General features: G+C 41.1%; 1 protein-coding gene across 6 annotated transcripts in view; it reads left to right on the top strand.

Moving 5' to 3' along the window:
- Positions 1–24,210, top strand: part of LOC106091696 (muscle calcium channel subunit alpha-1) — a 479,054-nt gene that overhangs the window by 427,838 nt on the left and 27,006 nt on the right. For all 6 annotated transcript variants that reach the window (XM_059370822.1, XM_059370821.1, XM_059370825.1 and 3 more), the window contains 2 exons: positions 6,062–6,533; positions 6,604–6,741. In XM_059370822.1, coding sequence (XP_059226805.1) covers positions 6,062–6,533; positions 6,604–6,741 — 610 coding nt within the window. The remainder of the gene's footprint in view (positions 1–6,061; positions 6,534–6,603; positions 6,742–24,210) is intronic.

The following is a 24,210-nucleotide window of genomic DNA, read 5'->3' as shown; positions in this document are numbered from 1 at the left end:
GACCGATTTGGTCCATTTACAATCCGAACTGACTTACACCAACAAGGAGTATTTGTAAAACATTTCGAATGCCAAGCTTTACTCTTTCGAAAGTTAGTGTGCTTTCGACAGGCGGATGGACGGACATGGCTAGAGGAACTTAAGATGTCATGACGAACAAGAAATCTTTACTTTTTGGGGTCTTAAAACGAAACAAGTTGACACCCATTCTATGGTGTGTGATATATAAATTATGTGTGCAAGGTCTCCGGTGATGGGTATAGAAAAGCAATTTTACGACGAGATCAAAACGAATTTTTATACCCCCCCACCACAGAATGAGGGTATGCTAATCTAATCATTACATTTGTAACGACTCGAAATTTTGATCTGCGACCCTATAAAGTATACATAAATATAGTATTAATCTAACCATGTCCGTCTGCTGCTTGAATATTTGTACCGATACTCTTTATTAATGTAGATCGAGGGGAATTGCAAATGCGTCATATCGGTTCCGAATTGGATATAGCTTTCATATAAAATGCTGACATGACTTCTTGAACCCCTATAAGCAGCAATTGTTATCCGCATAGGCTGATTTTGCACGAAGTGTTCTGTTACGACTTTTATGCCATGTACGGTTTAAATCGGTCTGATGTAGCTCCCATATAAATAGATATCGTGATTTCAAGTCTGTAGTCCATGGCAACTGAAATTTTTGTCCAGCTGAATTTTTGGAAGAAGAGTTCTTTTACGACTTTCAACAACTGTTCCAAATCAGTCCATAACCTGAAATAGCTTCCATATAATCCGATATCTCAATTACCCTTGTTCAGCTCTTAGAAGTTTTAATTTTTGGCAGAAATTAATGCGTATGTAAAGAAAAATCATTTACTTCAACAAATTCACTTTGTGAACACTTTTATCATAATCCATGGTGGTGGGTTTCCAAGTTTCCAAGGCTCGGGCGAACCAAGCACGTTTGTTGATTTTTCTTTAGCTTGTGACTAATTCCGTATTATACAAAAGCTGAAAATCTTCCCTTAACAAAGGCCGCCTGTCAAAAGCATGCTTACTTTCGTAGCAGTAAATATCGTAGCCGTTCAGTGAAGCGGAAGCGTTTTTTATTTCGCTTCTCAAAGAAAAAAAATGTATATATTCGTATCTCGGAATAGGTACTACCTATTACGAAAAAAATTTTAAAGCCTTTTGAAGTAGGTTAGAAATGGACTCCAAAGACTAAACATCTGAGGTGGTGGCATCAGACCGTAGTGTGTTGTCCTCCCCTCCTATAGATGTGGGTGCCTTGGCACCTGTAATAGAGAGTAATGCTTCCAGCTCACAACTAGTCGTCAGACTTATTAATGAGGAAGAGACGGATAAACCAGAGGGATGCACAGTTCGTCCCCAGCCATTAGGTAAAGGTGGTGTTTCTGACTCGGATTCAGACAGCGACTGTGTCAATGAAACAGTCATCGCAGCCGAATCGAGAGATGAGGGCATCGGGATCACAGCAGCAGTGAGCGATGGCTTTGCTAAGCTCACAAGCAGACCGAGAAACCGATCCGGTTTACGACGAAGGAGACAGAGGAAAACCAAGCCAGCCATCCCGCAATGGAGACACCAGACAGTGTCCTGCGGAGGTAGACAAAGTTGGAACAGGAACGGAGGAGGCGCGACAACGAGATAATCATGGCATCTCTCAATATTGGAAAGACTAGGAGAAGCAATGATCCTTATACTTAAACATTAGGCAGTGTAGTGGCGAGAGATCCAACACAGCCTAACAAACAGGAACCCGACGTCGAACCCATCACAGGCTTAAAGATTCGGAATACTGGTATAGGTAAAGATCCTAATATTGAAACATTAGGCAGCGCAGCGACAGGAGACTCAATGCATCCCAACGAACAGGGAGCCTACGATAAGACCTTCACCTACTCCCAAGAAGCCCATTTACTTAAGATTTGGAAGGCTATGATAGGCAAAGATCCTAGTATTGAAACATCAGACAGTACAGGGAATGGAAACCCAATAAAGCTTAACGAACCTGGACCCGACGATGGAACCATTACCGACTTTGTAAAAAATCGGAAGACTAGACTAGGCAAAGAACCTAGAACGATAACATCAGGCAGTGCAGTGACAGGAAAGTCAATGCAGTCTAAAGAACAGGGAGCAGACGATGAGATCATCACCTACTCCCATGATGCCCATTTACTGGAGGATCAATGGTTGAGGTAATCCAGATAAGCGAGCGAGACTGCTAAACACGCTCTGAAAATCAGCAATGGCAAGATTCATATTGCCTTAATTCAGGAGCCATGGACGACCTGGAACAAAGTTTCTGGACTGAACCATATCAACTACCAATTATTCTATGCTAACACTGGTACTCGGCCGAGGACCTGCGTTATGCGTCTTAAAAATTTGATTTATATATTTTCCCCAGAGTTGTCGTCGAATGCGCTGTGATGCGAACTCACACCACATTTCATGGGGTAGTACCAACACCAATAAACGGGGCCAAACCCTGGCAGAGTTCTTGAATACTATCGACCCAATAACACTCAATATTAGTTACACTGCTACCTTTGTTAATAGGATTAGGGAGGAGGTATTAGATGTGACGATATGTTCGGAAAATCTAATCGATGAAGTTCAGAATTAAAGGGTTTCCATGGACCACTGTTTCTCTGACCATCGCTACATTAGGTTTATAATCGCACGGCCAGCGCCGAATCCGATAAGCTTCCGGAATAAGTTGAAAACCAACTGGACAAAATTCGGAAGGCTACTCAGAAGAAGACTTGGGGAAGATAATTTAGATTGTCCAAGCACAGACGACATTGACGAAAATGTCAACAGGATTACGACTGCACTGGTAGGGTCCTTCGAAGATAGTTGTCCTCTTCGGGAAAGGAAATTTGCCCAAGAAAAACCCTGGATGATTGAGGAGATTCGCAATTTGGAAAAGAGGTCCGAGGATTTTTAACAGAGCACATCGTGAAAAGCGGAAGTTTATTGGGATGTGTATTACACACGGCTCAAGGAATACAATAAGATTACCATAGCGGCAAAACGTACCACTTGAAAGCTTTTCTGCGTACAGGCCGATAGCGTTAATGACGCCGCCGAGATAAAAAATTTCTCTCAACGACATGGGAGTGAGAGCAGAGACAATTAAGGACATGTTGAGGCTTTTGATAAAAACCCATTTTTCACAGGATACGAAGGGACTCACGGAGACACCGGAATCTTGGAATAATGACGTTGATCGAAGGTTTATAATAACGGAATTTATGGTGACGGAATCCTTGAGAAGCTTCAAACCATTTAAGTCACCCGGACCTTGTGGAATATTTCCGGCGTTACTACAGAAAAGGCAGACTATCTGGCGCCTCGTCTGGCCAACATTTTCACAGCGTGCCTGGGAAATGCATATACTTCGAAAGCCTGGCAGGAAGCAAGGGTGGTGTTTATACCTAAGCCCGGCAAGGCAAGATATGCGACACCAAAGGCCTACAGACCCATAAGCCTTAAGTCCTTTCTACTCAAAACCATGGAACATATTGTGGACACCATTATAAAGAGTAGGACATTCAGCGAACAACTGAAATACAAACAGCATACCTATATCAAGGAAAGGTCGGTGGAGATTGCCCTGCACGAGGTTGTGCATAAAATAGAAAAACCCTTCGATGCCAAAACGTACACACTGGCGGTATGCATTGACATCGAAGGGGATTTTAACAATGTGCGGACCGACACACTGATGCAATCCTTAGACCAGTACCGGGTGGACCCGGTCCTTAGAGACTGGATAAACCATATGCTAAAGAACAGGTGGATAAATTGTGTGTCCCATGGCATAAATACAATATAAGGGAGAAAGTGGCACAGGGCACGCCACATGGGGTTATTTCATCGGAACTCCTATGGGTGACCACCATAAATCACCTATTAGGGATGCTAACTGAGGAGGGATTTGAACCCGCAGACGATGTTATAATACTTCTAAAGGGTTAGGATCCGAACGAGCTATCCAGAAGGGCCGATAGGGCCTTGCATATGGCATATGACTGGGCTAGACGCAGAGGTCTCAATGTTAACCCAGAGAAGACTGAAATATACCTGTTCACGAGGAAGTCGAAGGTGGGCCAATTTAACGCACCACATTTCCTCATGAGACGATTTCGATATCTGACAAAGTCAAATACTTAAGTGCTATCTTGGACAGGAAACTAAATTGGAAGTTTCACATTCAGGAGCGTACTGAGAAGGCTTACAGATGCTGGGCACTATGTAGACGGGCCGTAGGCTCGGAATGGGGCCTGAATTCTAGGATAGTCCACTGGCTCTACAGGAGCGTGATTAGACCAATGCTTACTTACGCCTCAGTAGTATGGTGGACTGCTATGAAAAAAGTGCAACATACGGACCATACAGCAGGTTCAGAGAACATGTTGTCTTGGCATAGGCGGAGCGATGAGGACCATGCCCACTAGAGCACTAGAGACTATCCCAGATATCCGACCCATTGACATACAGATTAAGTGTGAGGCAGCCACTGCGGCTATGAGACTTAAAGCGATGGGAGAATGGATTGAGGATGGGAGCAGCTCATTCCATCGCGGTAAAATCGAGGCGACGATAGGAAACCTGGAAGGAAGGGAAGAGGTTTCCGATCGGATACCTAGGATGAACCTTGAAGTCGAGTACGAGACACTGCTGCCATCGACACAGTCTTGGATTGACAGAACCCTAGTATTGCCATCTGGAAGATCATGTTACACGGATGGATCAAAGCTAGAGGACAGAGTGGGCCTGGAAGTTTACATTGAGAACCCAAGGTCTGAGATCTGTTGTAGACTGCCTGACCATAATACGGTCCTGCAAGAAGATATCCGGGCGATCACGGAATGAGTGAAGTGGTGTGGTGCTAACGCGATGACGTCGAGTCTGAAAATCTTTACCGACAGGACGGTAATGTCACGAACAGTCTTGCAGTGTAAGAAGGAGATTAACGCCTTCTCTGAGGATGACAATCCGCATCGTTTAGGTGCCGGGCCATAACGGAGTACTGGGAAATGAAAGGGCAGACGATTTGGCGGTGAAGGCCAGAGGACTGACGTCAATAAACTTGGTTAACCCGAAGCCTTTCGGGTCGACACAGCGAAAAAGGTCGGTAGGACGGCGAAAATCCTATGGGGAGATCCAGATCGTGAGTAGACGAGGCTGTTACTGAAAGGAAGCAAGAAGGAGGTCAGTATAGCTATTGGTATCATAACGGGACACATAGGACTACGAGCTTACTTATGTGAAATCAGTGAGGCAAGTGATAGCATGTGAAGGGCATGCGGGGAAGATGATAAGGCGTTGGACCAACATGAACCAACTAAGGGGAGTGGTATTGAGATCAATTAAGGATTTTGTAAGTACAATAGCACGGAATTCCTAACGTAAAATAGGATATAGCTCGCATATAAACCCATTTTCAGACTATACTTTTTGAGGCTTTAGAGAGCGCAATCCATATCTCATTTGGCTGAAATTTTGCATGGTTGGTTGATGGTTTTCCTATGACCTCCCACAGATTTACCAAGTATGGTCAGAATCGGTCCAAAACCTGATATTGCTCCCATATAAACCGATCTCCCGAATAAACTTCTTGAGCCTTTAGAGGGCGCAATTCTTATCAAATCATATTAAACATACATGAGATTTCTTGTTTTGACCTCCCGTTATTCTCATTATAGGCAGAAACTAAAACTGCCTATAATCAGAAACCGTGCAAAGACCTGGAGAAATGTGATCGAAGAGGGTATATACGATTCGGCTCAGCCGAACATTACACGCTTTTTCATGTTACTTACACCCTCCAAGAACAATTCTTTGCTTCAACTGTAAAGTTTGTGTTTTGTGGGTTTCGATGTTTTGAATTTAAGGTGAGAATATAAACTTTGTAGGGTCTAAATATATCCCATCCTATGGTGGTATGTATTAAAACATGTTTTCTTTTGGCCGACCAAATAATTGACCTATCCTAAAAGATTTTTTTCAACTTGTTTCCTTGCAGCCTTCTCTATGTGTCAATTGATTCTAATGAAGAAAACGGAGGACCAATCCATAATTTCCGACCAATTGTGGCGACATATTATATAATTTACATTATTATTATAGCATTCTTTATGGTTAATATTTTCGTTGGTTTCGTTATTGTGACTTTTCAAAATGAAGGTGAACAGGAATATAAAAACTGTGAGCTCGACAAAAATCAAAGAAATTGCATTGAATTCGCGTTAAAAGCCAAACCAGTGCGGCGTTATATTCCGAAGCACAGTATACAATATAAGGTGTGGTGGTTTGTCACATCGGCATCCTTTGAATATTCCATATTTGTTCTGATCATGATAAATACAGTTACACTCGCCATGAAGTTCTATAAACAACCGGACTACTATTCGGAAATCTTGGACGCATTAAACATGATATTTACGGCTGTCTTTTCCCTGGAATTTATTTTCAAGCTAGCAGCATTTCGATTTAAAGTTTGTATTTAAACCTACTAAACTAACCTAAATATATAATAATTGCATTTTTCTCTTTATTTCAAACCAGAATTATTTCGGAGACGCATGGAATACCTTTGATTTTATTATTGTGCTAGGAAGTTTCATCGACATTGTCTACAGTGAAATAAAGGCAAAAGAACAAGCATTGGCTAGTTGCGATGGACAATCATGTAATAGAAACAAGGTAAATATCTTAAATAATAAAATATTTTTGTAACTGGTTAAAAATTACCTTAATACGAATATTTTTGATCAAATTAAATGGACCTGCACATTTCGCTATTACCACTGTGAAGTTACAGTAACCTACAAATTTACTTGCAGAAATTATATGATGAAATTGTAGACAACATATTCTACCGCAAAAGATGATTTTATCATTGTTTTAAATGTATTAAAGGAAGAAGTTGCATATTTGGTTCCGAGTAAGCGAGATATAAGAGTTAAAAGTCAAAAAACGAAAACCAAAAACATACTAAGTTATCTGACAACCTTCCTTGCACAGAAGACGCAAAATTTTATTTGTTCTCTTAAACCTGCGTTTCTTACACGTTTTAGTTTGAGTGTCTGATAACCCAACAATATTTTTATACCCTCCACCATAAGATGGGGGGTATACTAATTTCGTCATTCTGTTTGTAACTACTCGAAATATTCGTCTGAGACCCCATAAAGTATATATATTCTTGATCGTCGTGACATTTTATGTCGATCTAGCCATGTCCGTCCGTCTGTCCGTCCGTCCGTCCGTCCGTCCGTCCGTCTGTCCGTCCGTCCGTCCGTCCGTCCGTCCGTCCGTCCGTCCGTCCGTCCGTCCGTCCGTCCGTCCGTCCGTCCGTCCGTCCGTCCGTCCGTCCGTCTGTCTGTCGAAAGCACGCTAACTTCCGAAGGAGTAAAGCTAGCCGCTTGAAATTTTGCACAAATACTTCTTATTAGTGTAGGTCGGTTGGTATTGTAAATGGGCCATATCGGTCCATGTTTTGATATAGCTGCCATATAAACCGATCTTGGGTCTTGACTTCTTGAGCCTGTAGAGTGCGCAATTCTTATCCGATTGGAACGAAATTTTGCATGACGTGTTTTGCTATGATATCCAACAACTGTGCCAAGTATGGTTCAAATCGGTCCATAACCTGATATAGCTGCCATATAAACCGATCTTGGGTCTTGACTTCTTGAGCCTCTAGCGTGCGCAATTCTTATCCGATTGAAATGAAATTTTGCACGACGTCTTTTCTTATTATATCCAACAATAGTGCCAAGTATGGTTCAAATCGGTCCATAACCTGATATAGCTACCATATAAACCGATCTTGGGTCTTGACTTCTTGAGCCTCTAGAGTGCGCAATTCTTATCCGATTGGAATGGAATTTCGCACGACGTGTTTTGTTATGATACCCAACAACTGTGCCAAGTATGGTTCTAATCGGTCCATAACCTGATATAGCTACCATGTAAACCGATCTTGGGTCTTGACTTCTTGACCCCTAGAGGTCGCAATTATTATCCGATATGCCTGAAATTTTGTACGACGGATCCTCTCATGACCATCAACAAACGTGTTTATTATGGTCTGAATCGGTCTATAGCCCGATACAGATCCCATATAAATCGTTCTCTCTATTTTACTTCGGGAGCCCCAATGGGCGCAATTCTTAACGCAACATATAATTTAATTTTGGTCCGAACCGGACCATATCTTGATATCGTTTTAATAGCAGAGTAACTCTTTTCTTATATCCTTTTTTGCCTAAGAAGAGATGCCGGAAAAAGAACTTGACAAATGCGATCCATGGTGGAGGGTATATAAGATTCGGCCCGGCCGAACTTAGCACGCTTTTACTTGTTTGTGTTAAAAAATGCATTCACTTGGAAAATTTGCATTACTTAGTATCCTCTGTATGTTCTTAAATAGATAAATTGGATAACATACACTCTCTAGGAGTTTCGATAAGGATCAAGAGAATTTCTTTTCTAAATCTTATTAATCTTTCCCTAGGTTTTTCTAACGAATTCTCAAAGAGTTCTTTACACAACTCTTATTGCCATACATATTTTGCTCGTGTGGGGAAGACGGTAATCAGAATGAAAAAAGTGCTCAAGTAAAGATTATTCCATGTGAAATGTTATTTATGCGAACATCTCTACCAGGTCGTAGTTTATTTAAAGCTGTCGAGCAAAAGAAACTGAAGCATTATGAGTTTCAACTGATGGTTAGGTGGGAAATCAAACTCATTTGAATAATTTTTGCCATTAGAGCTTAAAGCGATACCATAAAGACAGACCGAAACCTTTTGTGGGAATATTATCCATGACCTTCGAGTTGGTAATCCAAGCTAGCTACCAGCTTATCTCACAAGGATTTTAAACACATAAATTTTTTCACGAACAACTCGTTAAGAAATATTTCAATTTTAAGCTAAATGAGAAGTACCGAATTCAAACGGCGTACGCTTTACCTCCGGTAAAACATTGTATGTTCCAAATAAACAAATACTTATTATATAAGATATTGGGTTGCCCAAAAAGTAATTGTCGGTAATATAGTAGTAATATAGTCGGCGTTGACAGATTTTTTCAACGGCTTGTGACTCTGTAATTGCATTCTTTCTTCTGTCAGTTATCAGCTGTTACTTTTAGCTTGCTTTAGAAAAAAAGTGCGCGAAATTTTGTTTACATTTGTTTGTTTGGCGTCAATTTTAATATGGGTACCACATGTATTGAAAGAAATTCATTTAACAAACCGAATCAACGCTTGTGATATGCACCTTAAACGCAATGAATTCGATCCGTTTTTAAAACGAATCATAACTGGAGATGAAAAATGGATTGTTTACAACAACGTTAGTGGAAAACGATCATAGTCCAAGCATGGTGAACCAGCTCAAACCACTTCAAAGGCTGATATCCACCAAAAGAAGGTTATGCTGTCTGTTTGGTGGGATTGGAAGGGTGTGGTATATTTTGAGCTGCTTCCAAGGAACCAAACGATTAATTCGGATGTTTACTGTCAACAATTGGACAAATTGAATACAGCCATCAAGGAGAAGCGACCAGAATTGGTCAATCGTAAAGGTGTCATATTCCACCAGGACAACGCTAGACCGCACACATCTTTGGTCACTCGCCACAAACTGAGTGAGTTTGGCTGGTAACTTTTGATGCATCCACCATATAGCCCTGACCTTGCACCATCAGACTACCATTTATTTCGATCTTTGCAGAACTCCTTAAATGGTAAAACTTTCGGCAATGATGAGGCTATAAAATCGCACTTGGTTCAGGTTTTTGCAGATAAAGGCCAAAAGTTCTTTGAGCGTGGAATACTAAATTTGCCAGGAAGATGGCAAAAGGTTATCAAACAAAATGGCAATTATATATTTGATTAAAGTTCATTTTAAGTCTTATTAAAAATGCATTTACTTTCTTTTAAAAAATCCGCAATTACTTTTTAGGCAACCCAATAGTTAAGATAGGCTTAATTGTTAGTCTGCCATTAGACATTTTCGTCCATTGTGATACCACAGAAACAGTAGAAGGATGATGTCTTCTAGTTCCTACCGTTGAACTATGCAGATCGCTTTAAAAAGCCCAACAAATTGCGAATGTTCACACCCGCTAAATCAGACAAGCTCTCAAAGAAATGAGAACCTTATGTGGAACTCCTTCTGACTGGCAGTGCGGGACACATGCACAGAAGGTGCTCTATAGTCTCTTCTTCCTCGACATCCTCACAGCTTCTGCAAAAGTTGTTATTTGCCATACTCAGTTTGTCAGCATGTTTTCCGATAAGACAGTGACATGTCATGACGTAATAGCCAGTAACAGCAGAGCGGTAGATCTCTAGATAAGGCCATATAATTTTGGAGTGTTCACAACCCTGCATTTGTGCCATCTGTTACTCGTTGTCCTTCAGGCCAGATCTTGAAGACCTATCTTGCATGTCGCCTGAGGCATACCCAAATATTCCAGTATTCCTGGAATGTATAAGGTAAATCCTAGTCTCCCAAGCTCGTCCGCTTTACAATTCCCTCGGATATCCCTGTTCCCCGGCACCTAGAATAGGTTAATTTGGACTACTCAGCCATCTCGTTGAGAGATCTGCGACAATCGAGGGCAGGTTTTATGTTCAGGAATTCGTTTTCCAGGGATTTAATGACTGCCTGGCTGTCATTAAATCGATTTATGCCAATCGTCGTTATGACCTTATTTCTTAGCCTTTCTTAGCGCTTGATACACACTCTAAATGTCGGGTAACCTTTTCGATACAACCCGTTCGAGATCTTTAGAGTATACCCCAAAGCCAAACTGGTCGTTTAGTTTGGAACCATCCGCATAGAAGTCTATGTAACTTCTATTACTAGGGTTATCGTAATCCAATCGGTTCTATCAGGAATAGTGGTACAGTACTTTTTATCAAAAAGCGGCTCAGGTAGGGTGTAATCCACATTGCCTGAAACATCGGATTTTGTATCCGTAGCCGCCACATGACCAATGACAAAGCTTCCTTAACCTCACGGCAGTGGTCGTTGCAATTTGTCTAGCCACAATGTCCAGAGGAATTAGATGTACATTAAATTCAGTGCATATGATTGCGTCGTCATCAGTGCGGGTGTGATGCACAAACAAGCCATCGTTTGGATCCTGTTAAGTATTGAGTAGTAGGTAGACTTTAGAAGCGCCGTCCACCAGACCACAACACCATAAAGCGTTATAGGTCTGACAACTGCAGTATATACACAATGCTTGACACGCGGTCAAAACCCCTAAGTTTTGCCAATGGCTCTCTTTCAGGTGTATAGGGCAAGAGTTGGCTTTCTAGCTTAGCTTTTTCGAAATGATGGATTTGAAGTTAAATTTCCAGTCCAGCAAAACACAAAGGTATTTTGCGCTTTCATTAAATGGAACATTCTCCCCTCGCAAGGAGACAGGTTCCACTGTATGCATCTTGTAACTCCTGCTGTAAAGAACTACTTCTGTCTTGCACGGATTTATTGCTAGCGTTGGCTTTCTGGCTTAGCTTTTTCGAAATGTTGGATTTGAAGTTAAGTTTCCTGTCCAGCAAAACACCCAGGTATTTTGCGCTTTCATGAAAAAACTACTTCTGTCTTGCGCGGATTTATAGATAGACCACTTTCGGTAGCCCACTTTGGTGTTGCATGTAGAGTTTCCTGAAGTATATTTCTTAGAGTGCTGGGAAACTTTCCCCTAACCGCAAATGCCTTTTACTTCTAGAGACAAAAACATATTGTTAATAGCTATATTGCAACGTTGAGGAGACAGTACAACCCATTGAGGTGTTTTTCTGCTGTCCCATCTTTTTAGATCCACAGATCCCAAGCCTGCCGTAATGCATCTTTTAGTAAGTAAGTTACAAATAAACTTTCTTTCGAGTTTCTTGATGGCTAGAAACTAGAACTCCTTCATGATTGACGTCGGTTTAACATTATTGAAAGCACATTCAATATAAAGAAATGCTATCATTGAATATTCCTTGACAGCGAGAGAACACACTTTGTAGCCGACTAGGTCTTGAAGGGCTATTTCAGTGGATTTGTCTTTACTATATAGAATTAAGGATGACAGACTAATAGGACGAAAATCTTTCGCCTACGTGTGGTAGGGTTTTCCTGCTTTCGGAATGAAAATGACCTTCGTGTCCCTCCATCCCACAGGTATATATGACATTCTGATACAAGCAGAGTATATCTCCCTTAGCCAAGGAACCAGTCTATCAGACACAGCTTGTAGTTCAACCGGTGATACATCATCAGGGCCTGGCGACTTAAAGGAGTCGAAACTTTTTATCGTCCAAAAGATTTTCGGCTCAGACACAATTTCTCTAATAGCCTCCGACAAATACATAACAGTGACAACCTCTTTTGGCGCCACGTTGTCCGTCGGAGAATTTCCCGGAAAATGTATGAACGAGTAGTTCTTGTGTTTCCCCACTACACATTGTCCATACATGCTCCGACTTCTGAATGTATTTAGCTCACCGTAATAGGTCTCGAGGACAGAATCTTCCTTAGTCTAGAGGCCTCTAATATATCCCCCACGGAGCTGTAAAATTCGGCCCAGGATTTTTTTGAGCCTTTCTCAGCACGCCCTTATATTTTCTTAGCCTAGACTATAGATGTCCCAATCGTGTGGTGCTCTTGTGGCTTTTGCTCTGTTAAAGAGTTTTCTACAGTTCTTCCTTAGACCAACCAGCTCTGGAGTCTACGAGCTCTGTGTCTCCCATTCCCCGTACCCTTGAGTAGTTTTAATCCAGGAAATCTTTTTCCACGAACCATTCCTCCACACACCCATGGTTCCTGGATAAGAAACACGTCGAATCCCCTTGCCACCAGGACACCATAATTGCCGCCGAAGCGGCCCTACAATGGTGACGATTTATTTGTAGAAACCGGACCGTAGTCAGGAATCAGAACTTCCACCATTGTTGTGCTAGCCTCGTTTTTGATTTCACCAGGAGTTCATCCTCGCAAGATTCGTTAAATCTTGTCATGATGAGCCTATGTGAGCATCCAGTGGCAGATAGGAAAGGTGCGGAACCATTCTTACTCAAGACACAAGCACTTGCGTTGTGGACGATTCATCCTTATTCCCGCTTCACTAGCTGCTGCTCTCGATGTACTGGATAACCTACCCACACGGGGCTTGTCGGGTCCCGTTTCGATGCCATCTCCTCCTGCCTCGATTGTGGCAGGGGGATTTTCAGTCTCCCGCAATCCGACAGATTTTAGCGATGTGGTCGATAGTTTCTCAGGCAAGGGTTCAGCAACAAGTGCTGAGTCGCCTCCTGAATAATTGAAGTGGAAGTAGAGACTAATTGTCTTCGGGCATCGGCCCCGATACCTGCCTGTATCGTCACAAACTGGTGGAATCCCAGGAAATTCCGCAAGAACATCGGAGTATACTGATGACAGTCCATTGACTTTCCCACTTCAATTATTCCTAGGTATGCAGCCCAAAACTGTCCCTAGCGACATTATTGTTCGCCCTACTTTTAGGCATGATGACCGCAGTCTTTTGGCTGACTGCGGTGCGGTTTCCGAGTCTATACATGTAGTCTTTGAGGTAGCATGTGCTGCAAATTCTCGAGTTCAATTTAGAGTGTCTCTCTCCCCGTTATAGAGAGTCTTAGGATCATTCGCACTAAGCCTCTCAATAAACCTGAGAGCGATGCGTCTTCTATTATGTCAACCTCTTAAAGAGCGTGTTGGTTTGCCGAAGAATGCCGATTGTTTAGGCAAATTATAGGCATGCGAAGAAAGAATAGGTTCGGCCTTGTCCTTAAGACTGTCTTCGTCAAAAGCCTCTGCTGACCAGTCGTCTGTCGGCTAGTGATGCCTGGAGCAGCAACGTTACGGTGAATGAACACATTTCGAACCGAACACTGATTTTGGTAATAAAATTCAATGATTTGCAAGCGTTGCTCGTTAGTAAGTCTATTCATGATGAAATGTCAAAGCATACTGAGCATCTTTCTCTTTGACACCATGTCTGAAATCCCACGTGATCTGTCAAATACTAATGCATGAAAATCCTAACCTCAAAAAAATTACCCTTTATTTTGCACTTTTTTGGATTATTAAGTCACCCATCATATTTTTCCTACTTGAACTTGCATGCCAAATTTCAGACCTCTAATCCCATCTGTACAGAAAGTACAAAATTGTTCCAATTTTGGTACTAAAGTGTATGAATTTTTAATAGATCATTTAGTCACCTATCATATATTCCTTAGTTGTACCCACATGCCAAATTTCAGAACTCTTGCTCCATCTGTAATGATAGTACTAAATGGTACCAATTGCGGTACTAAATGTACGTTTCCTGCCGTTTCGTACCTTTTTGGTACTTTTTTTAGTACATAAATTTCCAAAAACGTTTATAGTCACCCAATTAAGGTTGCCATAGTGTACCTTAGTTCCAAAATTCAGAGCTCTAGTCCAATTAACAATGAAGAAAGTACCAAATACTACCAATTTAGGTACTAAACGTACTATTTCTCCCACTTCCGGTACGATTTCCCAAATTTGTTTGCCAAATGCTCTTTATTTTGAGCCCAAGAACATAATTACATAATGTACCATTTCGTACTTTTTGGTACGTCTTAGTACCTAAACATACGAATATCACCAAATCCCGTACCTCTGACTCGAGACCAACATTAGTGCAAAATCTCATGATTCTAGCTTTAGCCGTTTGGGCTGAAGGATGATCAGTCAAACAGTCACGCAACTCTTTTGTATATAAACATATTTTTTTGTGGTCTTAGCTCAGTCAATCAATTGAATCTTCAGAGAGGGCTGGGATACAAATGTTATTCCCTCAGAATAGAAGAAGGGAATCATGGAGGATGGAACAGGTGGGTTCACCGTCAGGACTTTCTTATGCTGACCACATCACCTCCTTGCGTACAATCATTGAAGAGTCTGTAGTACCTAATACACACCTACACCGCTAATTCATCGACTTCGAACGTGCTTTTGACACAGTTTCGCGAAGCTTTTCGTAGAACACGCTGTTGAATAAACGAATCCCTGAAAAAATCGTGAGGCTAATTAGGGAGCTTTAAGCAGTACTGAAGTTTCAGTCTGTTTCAATAAAAAAGAGAGCCGTCCTTTCGGGATCGATAAAGAAGTAAAGTAGGGGTGCAACCTATCGCAGACGCTAAGTTTAATATTGCTCGATTCCGTCTTGGAGGAGACGAATGTTGAGGCATCCTACGGAACAACTCCGTTGAAGACTTCGACTACGTTGATGATATTTGCCTCTTTGCTCATTACTTTGATCACATAAAAACCACATTGGAACGCATGAATAACATCGCGGTCAAAGTAGGCCTGAAAATATACAAATGTTAAGTTAGATTGAGAAGAGGGTGCAGATATTAATCCGCCCCAAGTCACTATGGACGTACTCCTAAGCCAGTAATCGACTTGTTGTACGTTCTAAATACTATAAAGTAACCTCTAAAAAGAAAATTTTAAGTTAGGAATTCCGTGCTACTTACCAAATCTTTCATTGTTTTCAATACCACTCTCCCAAAGTTGGTTTATGTCTGGTATTGTGCCTCCTCCTAAGTGCCGGTATCTGTTAGACGCGAAAACAGGGCAATGACAAAGGAAATGCTCCAGCGTCTTATCATCTTCCCCGCATGCTCTACATATGCTATCACTTGCCGCACCGATTTTACATAAGTGAGCTCGTAGTCCTATGTGTCCCGTTATGATACCAATAGCTATACTGACCTCCTTCTTACCTCCTTTCAGTAATAGCCACGTCTTTTCACGATCTGGATCCCCCCATAGGATTTTCGCCCTCCTACCGACCGTTTCGCTGTCCCACAGTGTTTCATGCACATTCGTCGACCACTCCCTTAACTCTGAGTGCGTCGACCCGAAAGGCTTCGGGTTAAGTTCATTGATGGCAGTCCTCTAGCCTTCACCTCCAAATCGTCTGCCCTTTCATTTCCCCTTACTTCGTTGTGGGCCGGCAACCAAACGATGCAGATTTTGTCATCTTCAGAGAAGGCGTTAATCTCCTTCTTACACCGCAAGACTGTTCGTGACATTACCGTCCTGTCGGTAAAGATGTTCACACTCTACGTCCTCGCGTTAGCACCACACCACCTCACGCATTCCGTGATCGCCCGAATCTCCGCCTGCAGGACCGTATTATGGTCAGGCAGTCTAAAACAGATATCAGTCCCACGTTGTCCTCCAGCTTTGATCCGTCCGTATAACATGATCTTCCAGATGGCAGTACTAGGGTTTTGTCAATTCAAGACTGTGCTGATGGCATCAGTGCCACGCACTCGGCCTCAAAGTTCATCTCAGGTATCCGATCGGAAACCTCTTCCCTTGCTTCCAGGTTTCCTATTATCGCCTCGATTATACCGCGATGGTATGAGCTGCTCCCATCCTCAATCCATTCTCCCATCGCCTTAAGTCTCATAGCCGCAGTGGCCTCACACTTAATCAATGGGTCGGATATTTAGAATAGTCTCCAGTGCCCTAATGGGCGTGGTCCTATGCCAAGATAACATGTTCTATGAACTTGTTGTATGGTCCCTATGTTGCACTTTTTCTCCATAGCAGTCCACCAAACTAATGAGGCGTAAGTAAGTATTGTTCTAATCACGCTCCAGTAGATCCAGTGGACTTTCCTCGGATTCAGGCCCATTTCGAGCCTACGGCCCGTCTACATAGTGCCCAACATCTGTGAGCCTTCTCAGTACGCTACTGAATGTGACACTTCCAATTCAGTTTCCTGTCCAAGATCAAACCTAAGTATTTGACCTTTTCAGATATCGAAGTTGAGTTGAGGAAATGTGGTGCGTTAAATTGGCGCACCTTCGTCTTCCTCGTGAACAGACATATTTCAGTCTTCTCTGGGTTAACATTTGGACGTCGGGGTCTAGGCCAGTCATATGGCTTTCGGCCCTTCTGCATAGCTCCTTCATAACAAAAACCAATTTGATGAGGATAGGAACAAACAAATCTGACACCGCTCACATGAACTATCATGGACAAGCACAAGCGCGAACGTATAAACAAGGCTGGAAGTGCCTTTCTTGAACGCAATAAAGTTTGCAGATGTAGTGACATCTTATATCATAAAAAAGACCGAATGTTCAACAGTAGTGTGAAATCTATTTTATTGGGTTGCCCAAAAAGTAATTGCGGAACTTGGAGCTTGATTTCTATGATTTATATAGTTACCTGAAGCACTATTCTGTAGTTGCTGATAGAAAACATAGGGACTTTCACTTGGATGTGCATTTTTAGCATAATATATTTCTGAAAATAATTCAAACAAACAAGTAAAAACGTGTAAGTTCGGCCGTGCCGAACTTTGAATACCCACCACCAAGGATATAATAATCGTAATATATTATTATAACTCCACTACTATACCCATAGTTACATCTAAATAGGGGCTAATCTCGATCATATTTTATTCAGGTCCAGAGAACTCATATAGTAACAGTTGCAGCGAAAGAAAGAAAAGCAAGAAATCCGCTTGTTAATTAGATCGGTCTATATGAAAGCTATATCGATATTGTCTGATGTGATTCATATTTGGATGGGATGTCAGAAGGCTTACAAAAACTCCAGGCTTAAAAAAGGCTAATAAATAAAGCTTTTATGGTTTTCAGATCCTTAACCGGCATATCGGTCTATATGACAGCTATATCTAAATATCGTCCGATCTTTACAATATCTGAGTCAGATGGCGGGAGGCTTAAAACAACTGACTGATTCACATTGAGAAATCGGGTAATAATTCATGTTTTCATGGGCGTCAAGCCTTAATCGGCATCTCGGTCTATAGCTATATCTATATATAGTCCAATTGAATCATATTCAGTTCGGATGTCGGGAGGCTTAAAATCACTCGCTGTTGCAAATTTCAACTTTTATGGGCTCAGACCCTTAACGGGCAGACCGATCTATATGATAATCTTATATATAACAAGTAAGAGCGTGCTAAGTTCGGCCGGGCCGAATCTTATATACCCTCCACGATGGATCGCATTTGTCGAGTTCTTTTCCTGGCATCTCCTTTTAGGCGAAAAAAGGATATAAGAAAAGATTTGCTCTGCTATTAGAGCGATATCAAGATATGGTCCGGTTTGGACCTGTGTAAAATGTTAGCCAATTCGAATAAGAATTGGGCCCTTTGGGGGCTCAAGAAGTAAAATAGAGAGATCGATTTATATGGGAGTTGTATCGGGCTATAGACCAATTCAGACCATAATAAACACGTTTGTTGATGGTCATGAAAGGATCCGTCGTACAAAATTTCAGGCAAATAGGATAATAATTGCGACCTCTAAGGGCTTAAGATGTCAAGATCCCAGATCGGTTTAAATGGCAGCTATATAAGGTTATGAACCGATTTGAACCTTATTTGACACAGTTGTTGAAAGTAAGAATAAAATACGTCATGAAAAATTTCAGCCAACTCGGATAGGAATTGCAACGTCTAGAAGCCCAAGAAGTGAAGTGCCCAGATTTATTTATATGACATCTATATCAGGTTATGAACCGATCTGAACCATACTTGGCACAGTTGTTGGATATCATAACAAAATACTTCGTGCAAAATTTCATTCCAATCGTACAAGAATTGTACACTCTAGAGGCTCAAGAAGTCAAGACCCAAGATCGGTTTATATGGCAGCTATATCAAAACATGGACCGATATGGCCCATTTAAAATACCAACCGACCTACATTAATAAGAAGTATTTGTGCAAAATTTCAAGCGGCTAGCTTTACTCCTTCGGAAGTTAGCGTGCATTCGACAGACAGACAGACGGACGGACGGACAGACGGCCGGCAGACGGACGGACAGACGGACGGACGGACAGACGGCCGGCAGACGGACGGACAGACGGACGGACGGACATGGCTAGATCGACATAAAATGTCGCGACTATCAAGAATATATATATGGGAATATATATTATGGGGTGTCAGACGAATATTTCGAGTAGTCACAAACAGAATGACGAAATTAGTATACCCCCATCCTATGGTGGAAGTTATAACAAACAGAATGACGAAATTAGTATACCCCCCATCCTATGGTGGAGGGTATAAAAATCAATTTGTGTTTGTTTGTTTGAATGTTCGTTTGTGAGTTCCTTATAGACTTAAAAGCTGCTGAACTGATATCCGTGATATTTTCACTGATGGTGCATAATAGGATACTACATTTTTTGATACCTGAAAGGGGGGGGGGCGTACCCTGCCCCTTACCTTAATTTTCAGAAACGCCAGATCTCGGTGATGGGGGGTGAGATTTAAGCGAAAGTTTGTGCGTTTTTTTATAGTACCCTAAAAATAAAAATTTCGTATCCAAATTTCGGGTGGGGTACCTAGGGTGGCCGCTCTACCCTAAAACCTACCAAGTATATATTTAGACCAATCACAAAAATATGAGACTCAACTGAAAGATATTTAGGATAAGAAAACATACCTGATATCCAATTTTCGGACCAAGAGTTAGGTGAACCACCCCAAACCCCGAAACACGCCTAAATCAGACATATTTACCGGCCATGGCAATATGGGACCCAAATGAAAGGTATTTGCGAGTAGAACACGAATCTGATTTATATTTTCAGGGCCAAGTCACTGAACTGCCGCCCATCCCCCAAAACACCCCCAAACCGAACATTTTTGCCGTCTATGGATATATGGGGCTCAAATCAAAGGTAATTGGGAGAAGACCAAGAATCTGAAGTCAAAAGTCGGGACCAACTGCCTAGGGGACGTCCCACCCCCATAAAAACCAACAAATAGGACGTATTTGCTCACCATGACTATTTGGGTATTAAAGAGAGTGGATCTCGATATTGTTTTTAGGGGCCCATACACCAAATCGGACAAATTTGCTGACTTTTGCAATAAGGGGTTAATAGAAAGGTGTTTGAGATTAGAAAACGAATTTGATATCCAACTTTGAGGCCAATTCCAAGATAGGGTTCAAATAAATGATATTTGAGAGTAGAGAACGATGCCGATATATTTTCAGGGCTAAGTGCAAACCGAACATATTGTGGGGTTCAAATTAAATGTATTAGGGAGAAGAGTACGAGATTGATACTCACTTTCGGGGCCAATTTTGGGGGGTCTTCCCCTTTCCCAAAACACCCCACATACAGCAATTGTTTACTGACCATCGCAATATGGGGCTCAAATAAAGGTATTTGGGAGTAGAAAATGAATCTGATATCCAAATGCTGGACCATTTTTTTGGGGCACCGCCCCTTTTCAAAAATACCCCCAAAGAGTGCAAATTTTGGGGCCAAATGTTTGAGGACGCCTCATCCAATAAACTCCCCTTAAACCAATGGCAATATGGGGTTTAAGTAAATGGTATTTGAGGGAAAAGCGCGATTCTGATAATTTTTCATTTGTATTCTTGTACTGTTAGTGAAGCGATATACAAACTCAGTTTCGAATTTCAGCTAAATCGGGTAATAAATGCAGTTTTTGTGGGCCTTAGACCCTTAACGGGCAGATCGGTTTATATGGCAGTTATATCCGGTCCGAACCATATATGAGTCGGATATCGGGAGGCTTAAAACTACTCACTGTTTCAAATTTCAGCGAAATGGGATAAAAAATAAAGCTTTTATGGGCTTTTGAACCTATATTGGCAGATAGGTTTAAATGGCAGCTATATCCAAATATAGTGCGATGTGAAGGCTCGGGAGGCTTGAAACTACTCACTGTTTAATTTTCAGCGAAATCGGGTAAAGAGTAAAGCTTTATGGGCTTCAGACCCTTTATCGGCAAATCGGTCTATATATCAACTATATCCAAATATGGTCCGATTTGGATCGTTCAAGAACTTAACCTGCATGCAGAAAAAAGACGTATCTGTGGCAAATTTCAGCTCAATATCCCAATTTTTTATGGCTGTAGATTGATTACAACAGACGGACAGACACACGTACATGGTGTCTTTGAATTTTACGACGATCCGAGATATATATACTTTGTTGGGTCAAAAATTGATATTTCGATGTGTAGCAAACGGAATGATTAAATGAATATACCCCATATCCTATGGTGGTGGGTATAAAAATACAAAAATATGTATAAATTATTATCAACTTATTTCATGTCACCATACCTATTGGACTCTGCATTTTTTTCAAACCGCTAATGTACATATAGTGTATAATGTACATAAGTAGTATAAGACCATTTATTTTGATATGAAATGACAATTTTGGAATTTGTCTTTCTGTGGCAAGAATTTGTTACAGTTAAGTACCACACAAATTGTTTTCAACTCGCGTGTACGCGTTTTTGAAGGATAACCAATGAATCGTGTGTACCCTTTTTTAAAGATTCCTCAGTGCGATCGTTTCGTTATTTTTATGTGTTTTTTTTACAGTTTTAAAACAAACAAGTAAAAGCGTGCTAAGTTCGGCCGGGCCGAATCTTATATACCCTCCACCATGGATCGCATTTGTCGAGTTCTTTTCCCGGCATCTCTTCTTAGGCAAAAAAGGATATAAGAAAAGATTTGCTCTGCTATTAGAGCGATTTCAAAATATGGTCCGGTTTGGACCACAATTAAATTATATGTTGGAGACCTGTGTAAAATGTCAGCCAATTCGAATAAGAATTGCGCCCTTTGTGAGCTCAAGAAGTAAAATAGAGAGATCGATTTATATGGGAGCTGTATCGGGCTATATACCGATTCAGACCATAATAAACACGTATGTTAATGGTCATGAGAGAATCCGTCGTACAAAATTTCATTCCAATCGGATAAGAATTGCGCACTCTAGAGGCTCAATAAGTCAAGACCCAAGATCGGTTTATATGGCAGCTGTATCAGGTTATAGACCGATTTGAACCATACTTGACACAGTTGTTGGATGTCATAACAAAACTCGTCGTGCAAAATTTCATCCCAATCGGATAAGAATTGCGCACTCTAGAGGCTCAAAAAGTCAAGACCCAAGATCGGTTTATATGGCAGCTATATCAAAACGTGGACCGATATGGCCAATTTACAATACCAACTGACCTACACTAATAAGAAGTATTTGTGCAAAATTTCAAGCGGCTAGCTTTACTCCTTCGGAAGTTAGCGTGCTTTCGACAGACAGACGGACGGACGGACGGACGGACGGACAGACGGACGGACATGGCTAGATCGATATAAAATTTCACGACGATCAAGAATATATATACTTTATGGGGTCTCAGACGAATATTTCGAGTAGTTACAAACAGAATAACGAAATTAGTAAACCCCCCATCTTATGGTGGAGGGTATAAAAATCGTAAAAGATTATAGAAAAGAGTAGCAGAAGATTACTTTTTTCAAACAACATCCGAAATCTCCAAAATGTTGGCAGGGTATTCGAATGTGACTTAACACAGTGGTAGAAAACAGAAAAAACTGGTAAATATGGCATGTGGCAACGGGTAGAGATATCTCCTTGAAATTTGAAATGGTTAGAGCTGAGGCGACAACGAGATCCTGTGCAATTTCAAGATTCTAGGTAGTCCGGGCGCCTTTTGGCAGGCCCCTAAAATTTACCACCTCCGTATTTCGAAAAATTGTTCGAGCTGTTAATCCATGGCTTTTCTTTTCCATTTTCAAAGAAAATCTCCGATCATTGAGCTCATCTCGAAAGAGAAACAAACAAAAATTGTGCAATTTTATGATTTTCGCCCTAACAGGTAAAAACTTGACCCGGACGGGATTCGAGTCTGGGCACACGGAGCAACAGCGAGAGCCGTTACCGTTGTTTGGCGGGGGAAGCCATCAATATAACTTTACGAGATGTACCAAATCATGTACTACCATGTACATTTACCAGTGTAATTGTTGCAGACAAAAAATCTGTCATTACACGAACACATGCATTGGGAAAAATACAGCTAATAGACAGGGTTGTCGAGAGTGGTTATTGGGGTAGTTGTATCATAGAGGCGTTTTCCCAATAAATACGATACAAATGCAACATACCAACATACGACCCTTGAAGCCATCACACCTAATATGGTTGAAAAGACTTCTTACCAAAGATGAAACGCGTTCCATAGTGGTGGATGTGCGTTGCAATCTCTGGCTTTCCTTTTCTATTTGCAAAGAAAATCTCCGATAATTGAGCTCATCCCGAAGGAGAAACAAACATAAATTGCCAAATTTTATAATCTTCGCCATAACAGGCAAAAACTCAAAATGAAAAAAAATTTTGTTGTTGATCGAACATAAAGCTCGCATCATTCACTATATTCGATTGTCCTTGTTAAAGGAATGACAGCGCACACAAAAGATGTTTTCAGTTCAGAAGTTTAATACAGAAAGACAAGGAACTAATGTATGTGTAATATTGTATAAGAAAATACAATGAAAATCAAAAATTTACTTTTTGTCGATATGCTTTCTGCGGTTGTTAAAAATAGCGATTGTTGCTAACTTCATGGCTTCTTGGTTAACTACGTTGAGAGTCACTGGTTTTTCTGCAACATCTTCAAGCTCTTGTAGTTTTAAGTACATAGCTTCTCGGCCCGCAGTTTACATTTTATATGATTTTTATACCCTCCACCATAGGACGAGGGTATAGTAGTTTCGTTATTCCGTTTATAACACCTCGAAATATGCGTCTAAGACCCCATAATGTATATATTCTTGAGCGTCATCATATTTTAAGTCCATTTAGCCGTGTCCTTCCGTCCGTCTGTTTGTCGAAAGCAAACTAACTTCCAAAGGTGTAAAGCTAGACGCTTGAAGTTTTGCACAAATAATTCTTATTTTGTAAATGGGCCAAATTGGTCCATGTTTTGACATAGCTGCCATATAAACAGATCTTGGGTCTTGACTTCTTGAGCTTCTATAGAGCGCAATTATTATTATATTTGGCTGAAATTTTGCACGTGGTTCAGTTTGCGTGCTATTTGGTTGAAAAATTGCATATGTATGTCGTTTCGGTATAACTTCAAACAACTGTGTTAAGTATGGTCTAAATCGGTTGATAACCTGATATAGCTGCCATATCAACCGATCTTCCAATTATTAGTCTATATTTCAGGCATATGTTGGAGGTGGTATTTTTCTACGACTTTTAACAGCCATGGAAAATATGGTCCAT

This window comes from Stomoxys calcitrans, chromosome 1 (assembly GCF_963082655.1).
Source record: "Stomoxys calcitrans chromosome 1, idStoCalc2.1, whole genome shotgun sequence".
In the NCBI taxonomy this organism is placed as follows: Eukaryota; Metazoa; Arthropoda; class Insecta; order Diptera; family Muscidae; genus Stomoxys; species Stomoxys calcitrans.
This window is presented reverse-complemented; position numbering and strand designations above follow the sequence as displayed.